A 10691-nucleotide genomic window follows, 5' to 3' on the forward strand; every position below is an offset into this window, starting at 1 on the left:
GTAGCCAGGAGCGGACAGCATTGCATCCGTATTTCCCAGGTCCTCGAATCTTACCAAGGAACAAATAAACACGGGAGCGAGGTTGATTCCTGCAGCACTAAAACATCTGCTAAATTAACAAGGAACAAGGATCCCTTTAGGCGATGATAATGGCTGAACACAACTGTGTGGAAACACAGGTTTGCAGAGGCCCACAAAACACCAACAGAAAGGGCTCCAACTCTCTCATCCCTATTTTTTTGTGAGGGCACGAGGGCAGAAAGGGGCTCTTCGGGCATGTCAAATAAAAGAGTTTTCTTGCAAGCTGGTTGTACATCCAGAGTCTCAAACTGCTATATTCAGAATATATTTTCTTTAGGCAAAGGGGAACCAACACTAACCCTCTCTGAGGCTGGAGATCTCCAAGCCAAAGCTAGCCAGCAGGCAGAGATGATCAGACGAACAGAACGGATTTGGTAAGCCATTTGCCAGCAACAGGATGTCTTCAGAGAGAAGGGAAAGGCGGCCAAGCAGCTTTAGGACTCCATCTCGGTACAGCCTGCGACCTGAAAAAGTGGAAGGAAACATCAGCTGTAGACTGATGCTGCAGATTAACTCTACAGACTCGCAGAGGGATGCTTGCCAGTGGTTTCCAATCCTTTCCCTGATGAAGAAAGACCGCCTGCACCAACACTGCATGCACTTTTGAGCCTCAAAATGAAAGCACTGAGCATCCTACAACACTGCAGTTCAATGGTTTCATATGCCTGCAGGTATAAAATTCCAGTATATGCTAAATTCACCAGGTATTTCTTCACAGCGGAATGAAAGGAACTTCCCAAATGTCCTACAGATAGTATCAAATTCTCCATTGAGGAGGAATTAATCTCTTCATTCCTAACCTCCTCCCCAAAGCTGATCCTGACATGATCCAAAACCAGCTCCAAGGCAGTTCCTGGATGCATTTACATACAGTCTTCCATCAACCTAACTTCCATTTCAGGTAGTAGAGAGGTGCTGTCATTTTAACAAGTCACCTCCTTCAAAGGACAATGCGTGGTCTCAGTCAGACCTGAAATACAAGCCTTGAACTAAGGACTCAGCACTGCTTATTACCAGGAGCACAAATAGTTAGACAAAGGAAGAAGAATGCTATCTGCTCTGGCTTCCTTAGAAGTCTACATGAATCTCTTCAGAGCAACTTCAGTTTTTCCACAATGAGGACAAACACTGTCTTCTCAAGATATCTGTGCAGATGTTGCTTCTACTTTGTGCATCACTTCAGTCAAAGTTACACTCTGTAGAGCTACTCCAGATTAACAAAATGCTCTGTCCAGTGCTGAGCTACGCTATGTTACACCTCACATCCCTCTTCCAACACTTAAGGGACAACCCCTGCACTGACATACTCACCCCCTCTGTTTCCATTCTTCACAGGCTCTGCTGAGTAGAAGATATAATCAACGGTGGTGCCGAGCCCCATGGGCATGGTTGTGACCTCCGGGCGTCCCCTCTGCGGCAGGAAATGGCTGTAGACAGAGGTCAGGTTGAGGCCGTGCTGGATAATGCCTGCAGACCTGCAAGTGAACAGCCAGAATTGATGAAGAAAGGAAAGTGGATGACGCAGTGTTCAGTGTTGCAGTCACAGCTGAAGACAGAAATTCCCATGCTGATGTCACGGGTGAAGTTGGAAGTTCCCTTACTGATGCAGCTCTCCAAACTACTTCTGAGTTTGCAAACACATACTGAAAGACAGTCGGAATTATTTACTCCACTTGCACAAAGCAGACCATGAGCTTACCTTGTGTCCAATACCCAGTCCTGTCTACGCCTTTCATTCTTGACCTCATCAACCCAATGCTGCCAGAATATCACCTAGTTACTGGGACCTGGGAGGACCCTCACAATTATTTCAGTCTTTACTTCAACCAGATTTTCAGTGCTGCAGAAAGTGAAACAGCGGGGCCACAGAAGGTGCATCAAATTACCTTGGGATGAGCGTCTGGAGATCAGGGTCATTCACCGGAGCAGTGTGCTTGGGCCAGTATGGAGGGGGGTCTGCAAAGGAGCAGAGAGATTCCAGACAGATCTACACAGATACTGGAACAGGCTGCTCATCCCGAGTCTGAAAAACTTCTCCTGAGACAAAATAAATCCTTTTGTGCAAGAAGAACAGACGGCTTCCAGTCAAAGCCGTGTTAAGGAAAAATAGTCAGAGGAAACCCCAGCTCTAAGACTAACAGAAACATCCTGAGAGCAGATCATGATAGCCATATTCTGTCCTAATAAGGACATGTCCTTAAAGCATTTTAAATTATCAAAGCCCAAGGTAGTTCAACCTATACTCTTGAAGAAAGTTTGTTTGCCTTAGCCTACAGCTTACACAAAGGGTCACTTAACAGGCAGAATAGAAACGGAGAGAGCAGAACCAGTCACGCAACAAAGCCCAGGGGTGAGGCAGTGTCTACTGGGTATCAGAATCCAGAGACATCAACGCTGCAGCCATTGTGATGTTATGGTCTTCAGGTTTGCTCTCCTGCAACAAAAATCTTAAATTGGAGAAAAAAATATCTTTATTAGAAACAGCCTCCAGAAGAGTCTGAAACCCAGGGTACCTCAAGAAACACTGTCAGTGTTGCAGTAACTGCAACACTGTTGCAGTATAGACTACTCTGAGCTCCCCTGGAATCCATTAGTAATCACAGAGCCACAGAATGCTATTCTTCTGTCTTTCCCTTTTCGTACCAGGTATTACCTCCAACAGCTTTTCATCACTATACAGCTAGGTGAGTCGTGAGCTGAAAACTGCCCCACTAATACCTGGTTTAGCATCTGTCACACCTTCCAAGAAGACCAGTTCCGGTGGTCGTTCACAGGCAACATCGCAAAAATGGAACTGGAGCAGGAAGTCTCGGCTGTACTTACGTCTGCCTGCACACAGAAATACAATTTAAAACAATAAAATACCTGCAGCAAAGTCACATTTACAGCAAGTTGCATATCAAGTACTATTACACCATGAGGACAGGCATCACTTAATAACCTAAACATAGCAGTAACTGTGCTCTGTTCTATTCCTTTAGCCAATGCACCCATCATGGTCAGTGCCTCGATGAGACAAATTCAGAACGTTCCCTCTGAAGCACTATGACTTCAAGGGAATTTTAAGCAGATCAGCAAGCTTGCGATTCAAGGAAACTCAAGTCTGCCTAAAAAGAAAGAACAGTTCTGCAAATTTTATATTCAGGCTTCCAACAAAAACTATTTAGTGAGGCCTCCTTTTTTTTAGAATCTGCTCTAGAAATAGTAGAGAACAATTATTGTTTTAAAGTGGACTCAGCATTTTCTAATACTGGTATGCAAATGCTACCCGAAATTGCTCTAACAAGCACCTGCAGTTGAAAGCTATGGATGCCCACCATCATTTACAATTGCACAAAAGCTTAAGTCTGGGAATATAAAAGTTATGTAGGGCAACGGTTACTTGGAATACTCAGCTGCTGACTAGAGAAATATGACTGCAGATACTGGGCTACAGTGACAGACTCCACAAAAACTGACTTGAATTCAAGTACCAAGGAAAAGGATAGAAGAATAGAATTGTTGTTGACTGCCTCGTACAACACATGCCTTGGCTACTCAGGGAGACAGCAAGGCCCAGAGACTCTCCATCCACAGCAAGATCATATTCTCAGTGCACGCTAGAGCTCACCCTGTTTCTTTGGCTGGCACACAGTAACATATTGGCAGTTGTCTGTTACACCCAGTGAGCTTGGCCACAGCGGTGCCAGCAGCTTCCGAGAATGCAGCTGTTGGGAAAGGTCTTCCTGACCAGACACCTGCAAGGAGGCAAGAAACAGGACAGGAAACATCAATAACACACAGCAGAACTTCTGCAAGCTATGAATGGATGCACACTCACCAGGAGCAAAACAGGAGAATGCCCTCACAGTGGCAGGGCATGGGGGCAGGGATACAATTAACTGAAGGTCACCATACGGAATATACTTTGTGGACATCTGTTACTGAATTGATAATTTTGCTTGAAATCCAAAGACATATCAGAGCATGGATACAAATTAACAGAAAACCACTTGAAGAGTTCAGCACAGATAACCATTTCATGAGCAAAATTGTTTTCACACAAAAGACGTACAAAAATGTCAGGATGTCTTGGTGGAGTTGTACTCCTCTACACTTCCAGTCACTCAAGAACAAAAATCCCACAGGAAGGAAAAACCAGGATGTGAAATGAATTAACTGTTATCACTGGTCTGGCTAAAAAGAAACAAAACCAGTGTTGGAAGCAACACGCACACATTCGTCTGCTTCTTTCCTCAGCACTGCTGGAGGCACAGCAGATCAGTCCTGAATAAAGTTTAATACTGGGACTCTTTCTTGTAAGAGGAAGAATACAGCAGCTTTTCTCCAGCAGCATGCAGTAAAGAGCCACCCAATCCCAGTTCTGCCTGGCACTTACCTTCCAGGCTGGCATCCCCTGGTAGGAAAGTTGACCGTTCCGGATGAATTTGTAAAGTGGAGAGTCAGGTACGGAGTTCAGGTCGCCACACAAGATGACAGGATAGTAGTGACCTTCAGCAGTTTTTGCAATCTTGTCAATCTCTGCTAGGAGCAAGGCCATCTGGGCAAGTTTGATATCTCCCCGCCGGGGATTGAACAACACATGCGTGTTGGCAACGCACAAAGGACTGACTGCCTTCACATCAAGACCCTCTGGGAGCAGGGGCTGCAGCAGAAGCACCAAACCCACATTATCCCGATTGAGGACATCTACGCCAGGCCGGAAATACTCGATGGGGCTGACGGTGATTAGCTGGAATCTGCTTTGCTTATAGCACACTGCACAGCCATCAGTCTTTCTCCCCGTCCTCCGTTTATAGAAGCATGCAAAGCCTGAAGAGAAACCACCACCCATTAAAAAGCTAATCTGGCTGCCACCTCAGGCTCTCCTTCCATTACTCTAACGTTCAGCAAGGTAGCGTAGCAGACTTGTAGAAGAGGTACCCGCTATATTTCGAAAGAATGCCATTCAGTCCAGTAGCCTGCCCAGAAGGATTATTTCTCCAACCCCTATGCATTCGTATTGTGCTAATTTTCAGCCCGCTTCCTACAACAGATTTAGGCTTTAACTACAAAAAAAAAAAAAAAAAACAGCCATCATCTGCCAGTAAGCAACCCTATTTGTAAAGCACTGGTTGCCTAGTAACATAGCATTTTACACCCCCTATCAGCATTTGTTAAGGTCTCAGCTCCCTCTAGCAATAAGCAATGCTAGGGCACATAAGAGAGGACTCATTGCTTGGGAAGCATGGACTCCAACCTTTCTTCCTTCAGGTGCAATGCTTTCTACCACACAGCTACTCCTTTTATAATGCTGTGGGTGCAGCATTATACGCAATTCTGCCCCAGTAATCACTGTCTACCATTTCTAACCATAAGTCTTTTCTCTCTCCTTGTCCTTCTAGAACCCTCTCGGATTTGTTACTCTGATGTCTCAAATCAAAAGATCAGTTACAAATGAAAGTGTAAAGGTCTAGGGCCAGCAGCTCAAATAAAAAGGAAGAAAAGTTCTTTCAAGACTGAATGCTTTGAAGACTTTAAGCAGGAAGCACTGCTTGGCCAGTCCCATGAGCTGGAGGTACAGACACATAAAAGCAGGACATACCCATCTTCACAAACGTCGGTTCTAGCTGCTCCCTGTAATGGTTCTCTTGCACCTCCTGTAGACACAGAACCTGGAAGGAAGTCAGAGACCTCACTCGCTCCAACAGTATTTGCCAGTTACCTTGTTTTGGGGAAGGAAGAAAGTGCAAAAGTATACTTGCATACTAACCCTGCAATAGAAAGGCCACGACTGCTACTCTGTCCTGTAATTCCCATCTAGACAATGACAACTTCCTGCGTCACATTAACTTATCATTCAGTTACCCAGTGATGAGGCAAAGATCTGTCATCGTGCAAAGAGGGCTCCAGGAATAGAGAAAGTCATGAAATCCTCTCCTGTGCTGCCTTATAAACCTGGCCTTTCCCCCCATAAAACACATTACCTCTTCTTCCTCCACTTTTGCTGTTTATGAAATTAACCTCTGTTATCTAAGTATTAGTAGATGCTACAAAAAACATAGTCAAAACAAGACAGGCAGCAAGAAAATTTATATGTAAGGCCTCAGATAGTCTCAGAGGAATCAGCACCCAGCTACCAAGTAGGTAGCATCTTCCTAGGACTTTCTCCACCCTTAAAAATAAAAAGAAAAGGAAAAAAGAATTGCCATAATGCAATTAGATCAAACAAAAAATTCAAATTCTGGTGATACTAACGTGGAAAGAGCTTAGTCATACTCACATCAGGATCCCAATGTTGGATCTCCTGCAAAATATTTGGAAGGCGGTAGTCCCAGCTCAGGATGTCTGGATGACAGTGCAGGTAAAGACCGTGGCCCTGTTCCATCAGGTCCTGGGCAAGGATGTTGTAAGACATGACACGAAATTCAAAGAGAGGATTTTTTTTTGAGCCCAGTTCTAGCTCACAAGGCTGGACAGAAAGATCCTCCCAGTCTCTCCATAATATCTCTATAAATAAGAGACACACACAAAAAAGCCCAATTACAGCCATTCTGGGTACCACTCCAGCTACTTCAGTTTCTCTGGGATGCAGAATACCAATGTAATTCCCTAAGCTTGGGTACCTGAGCCTCTAACCCAACTCTCACCCACTCTGGGTTTTGCATGCTTTATTTGAATTCCTTTGGTTAGCTGACACTGAGGTTGAGATAACAGAAGACCAGAGCTGAGCATACTGAAAAACTCAACTAGCTTTTCAGTGCTTTCTATACTTCTCAGGCACAGCTCCTGGGAAATAATGTATCAATAACCAGACAACCTAATAGCACAGAGACTTCTAGCTCTGATCAGCTTGTCCTCAGCAAAACCTCACTTCATAGCTTTCACTAGCAGATCTTGTCAATTCTGTATGGTCTGATACAATCAATGTCTCTCTGATAGCAAGCCCAGACCTACTCCCCTCAACCAGAAACAAAAACCTAACCAGGTTTTCTACAATACAGATTCCTAACATTAGATCCAGATCTGTTGCCACTGACCATGGTAGGGTACCTCCGCTGGGAGAGGACAAAACTGCACAGCATCCTGAGCAGGCCAGGCAGGGGACTCTGTCGGCACCATCTCTGTGCCACCTGCTAAACTCCACGCCAGTACCGCTGGGTCTTCATTCAGCCCTTCTATATTGATAGTGGCACAGCCAGCTATTTGATGATCTGCCTGTGTCACCAGAGCTGCCCAAGGTGCATTGCCTACTACAGCTACAGCTTCCTCCACTGGTAATTTTTCCAGTTTAGTCACTGCATGATCTTGTGTTTCTGAAGAAGTCAAGGCACATAGCTCCGTGAGCTGCTGACTGGCACACCACACGACTTCTGGAGCCGAATTCAGGTCGCTAAGGCTACTCATCAATAGATCTGAACCTTCTAACCAGGTGCTGGTGGGTGTAGCTGATATGTTTCCCACTACTGGAGCACTCTCACTGGCTGATGAACTCCCTGCTCCTTCCTCCAGCCACTGCTGGAGCAGGGCTTCTTGCTCTTCTTGGACCAACTTTTCTCTGGTTGCAGCAAAGATGCCTTCTATCTGGGTGGACGTGCTCTTCGCCAGAAGCACATTCTTTCGACAGGTAAAGAAAGCATCTGCCATTAAAAAAAAAGAAACATAATACAGATGAAAATGCTTTCTCATTCAGATTTTTTTTTTCTCCAATGTATTTGCTGTATATAACCATTCAGTGTAGCAACCCAAATAAATGACTTCTCTGAAGAAAAACAGTTACAGTCTGAGTAACTTACCTGGTCTCTTAATGCTAGACCACAGTCCATAACTAGCTTTGTTAGTCAAAGTCACTGAAACCGTACAGCACAACAATCGCTTTACCAACTCTAGTAAGTGTAATTCTAACTCAGGCAGCACCACAGTCAGTGGAAGTTGCACCTGCTCTCAGCTACGCATCTGAAGGCATAACTTGTACAAGCTAGTTGATGGGGTGCATGGGTTAAGAAGCCAAGCTCTTGAAGATGATCACTTGGAGCAAGTTTCTTTCCAGAGATTTGGTAAAATGTAGCACGCAGATAAGACGATTAAAAATGATTACATATCACAACAATGTTCTAGAAAAGAAAAACTTCTGTAATTAAGAGATGAAAAATAAGGAAGCAGGGGGACAGACATAAGCAATTGAAAGCCTTATTAGAGAGAATATATGCACAAATTATTCCTGATAAGAATTAGGCCACCTGATGACTGCTATCTGTGATTGAAAAACAAATATCTGCTGTTCACATAGCAATTTTGAATACTGGTGGTGTAAAGCAGAAAACGACAGGGACACTTTCCACCCATATTGACATCAGAGATGACGGTAATGATCTTTTGTTACAGACTGTACACAGATACCAGTCCCTGCTGTTAAGTACGATTTCTGTTGTCCACAAATCACCTTTTTCCTGCTGTACCCCTGCAACAGTCACCCAGAGCAGTAACATACAGGGGTCAGCAATATCTCTGTAGGCTTGTACTGTTATCTTCTGCATCAAAGCTTTTTGCGTGTGTCAGAAATGTCGCACTGAGACCCATAAGTCCTCTCTGTACTTTCGTAATGAAGCTCACAGATGTCACAAATACCAGCACAGTACTTCCACACATCGTTACAGATGCAGTTGTCATAGAAGCTTATAAGGCAAGAACTGAATGTTAGGGGAGTCAGCTGGTCACTGTGACCACCTCGCAGCAGTGGCTGCCACAGATGTGAGAACTGGTTCAGCCAGGACAGCTCTACATGAGCACAGTGCCAGGGGCCTGTGAAGCCACAGCTCGATCAGGGAAGCCAGGTGAAACCCACACAGTCAGCTGAAGGTGCTTTAGGGCTACCAGGCCTCACAGCTGGCTGTCTCCAAAGGTCTCCCCCAGACCCACAGAGCAGCTCCGAGGCAGCATGCTCAGGGCCTACAAGAACAAAATCTGCAATTTCGGAACGAGGTTCGGGACCTGCGTCCAAACCCAACGGCACAGAGCTGCCTGCACACGCGGCGAGCCGCACCGAACAAGCAGAAAGGCCTCTGCTACCTAAGAGAGCAACTCCGGGCAGCCGAGGGCCCCCTCCCCTGCACCCAGAGCTGAAGAAGGACTGGGCAGGGCCGCCCCCGAGGAGCAGAGGCCGCCGAGGCCCCCGCAGCCCAGCCCGGCCCGGCCCGGCCCCAGGGCGGCGCCTGGAGGGAGGCAGCGCCGCCGCGGCCGGAGCGCGGCGGAGGGAAGGCCGGGCCCCGCGCACCCCCCCGGCTGCTCCCCGGCCCCGCCGCCGCCGCCGCCCGCCCGGGGCCGGGTTACCTCGCAGGGCCCGGAGGAGCCGCACCGCCGGCAGCAGCACGTAGCAGAGCACGGTGCCGATCATAGCGTGCGGCGCGGCCCGACCTCCTCCGCCGGCCCGGCCCCAGCGAGGCGACGCGCCGGCCCAGCCCCGCCTCAGCAGTGGGCTGACGGCCCGAGCCCCGGCTCCGCGCAGGCACTCACCGCGCCGCGGCCGTCCCCTCGCCCGGCTGCCTCGGGCGCTGGCCTCGCTGCGCGCCGCGCCAGGCTGCCCCCGGCAGGTCGGGGCAGGCGTGTGGGATGGCCCCGGCCGGGGTGGGGCCGGGCTCCCGCCGGGCTGGGTGGCGGTGCTGACGCCGGGCGGCCGGCTTCGTCCGCCACCCGAGAGGATTGTTTTCAAACGAAACTTTGCGCTCTGTTCTCCAGAAGCCTACAGAAGTTGTAATACTCTGGAAAAACACCATATTAAGTCCCATTTGGTCCCGAACGGTTCGTAATTACACTGCACTACAGGTCTTCCAAATCTGTAACCACATTAGTCAACACCTTGCAGAGAACAGGCTGTGTGGACAAACCGCATTGCCAGTAGGTTAGAGCACCAGTGCAGGGGCATGTTCTCCTTCTGTGGTTTGGTCACTGCTCTGCAAAACCTCTCAATTTGATCAGCTGCGAGCACACCGTGAGCACTTTGCAGCTGTGCAAAGCTGAGGCCTGTCCTGCTGAAACCAGACAGTTCCAGGGAAAAAGTCCTGCTTGAGCCTACATCTTTAATATTTTGCTTCATTCTGCATTTGACTGTGCACAACATCCAAAGACAGACGTCAAACTGAGCACCACTGCAGCTCTTTACACCAAATACATACTTTTAATGTATCACAGTAATATACAAAATTGTCAAATCTAACTCAATTGAATTGTGGTATCCATTAAAATCACCCTTGTCATCTCGTAGGGCGCATTTTGATCCTATATCCGTACTGCTTATCGCCTCTCACTTATTTGAGTTTGGTTTCTGCTTCAGATTAAAAGCTCTTGAGTCCTTAAGTAGAATGCTTTTCCAGGGGTGACCAGTATGTCGTTTATTGAGACCAGCGCAACAGGTGTCCACGGCTAGGACCTGAGCTGATGTTATTATGTGTATAAATAACAATCCTACCAATACTGTTTTAAAAAATCTCCAGTTATGAAAGCCTATAGATCATTGTTAGCAACAAGCACACCAGCTGCTGTGATGCAGGGCTCTATGGCATATATTCAAAGCAGTGAGGCAACGCAATGTCTTTTTCAAATCAGCAGAGCATAGATTACAATACCTACACTCA

The 10691-nt window shown here is 47.0% G+C and overlaps 1 protein-coding gene across 3 annotated transcripts in view; it reads right to left on the reverse strand.

Annotated features, from left to right (window-relative positions):
• The window catches only part of ANGEL1 (angel homolog 1), a 30687-nt gene extending 20974 nt beyond the window's left edge, over nucleotides 1-9713 (reverse strand). The window contains exons 1-10 of one of the 3 annotated variants that reach the window (XM_021403127.1): nucleotides 9574-9713; nucleotides 7101-7700; nucleotides 6344-6570; nucleotides 5666-5735; nucleotides 4460-4893; nucleotides 3692-3818; nucleotides 2800-2910; nucleotides 1968-2037; nucleotides 1393-1556; nucleotides 381-545 (exon numbers count right to left, since the gene is read on the reverse strand). In XM_021403127.1, the coding sequence (XP_021258802.1) occupies nucleotides 381-545; nucleotides 1393-1556; nucleotides 1968-2037; nucleotides 2800-2910; nucleotides 3692-3818; nucleotides 4460-4893; nucleotides 5666-5735; nucleotides 6344-6570; nucleotides 7101-7467 (1735 nt within the window). In that variant the 5' untranslated portion in view covers nucleotides 7468-7700; nucleotides 9574-9713. Of the gene's footprint in view, nucleotides 1-380; nucleotides 546-1392; nucleotides 1557-1967; nucleotides 2038-2799; nucleotides 2911-3691; nucleotides 3819-4459; nucleotides 4894-5665; nucleotides 5736-6343; nucleotides 6571-7100; nucleotides 7701-9129; nucleotides 9153-9390; nucleotides 9546-9573 lie in introns of those variants that run through there. The other 2 variants (XM_021403128.1, XM_021403126.1) reach the window with 2 other exon arrangements.

This window comes from Numida meleagris, chromosome 6, assembly GCF_002078875.1.
Source record: "Numida meleagris isolate 19003 breed g44 Domestic line chromosome 6, NumMel1.0, whole genome shotgun sequence".
NCBI lineage: Eukaryota > Metazoa > Chordata > Aves > Galliformes > Numididae > Numida > Numida meleagris.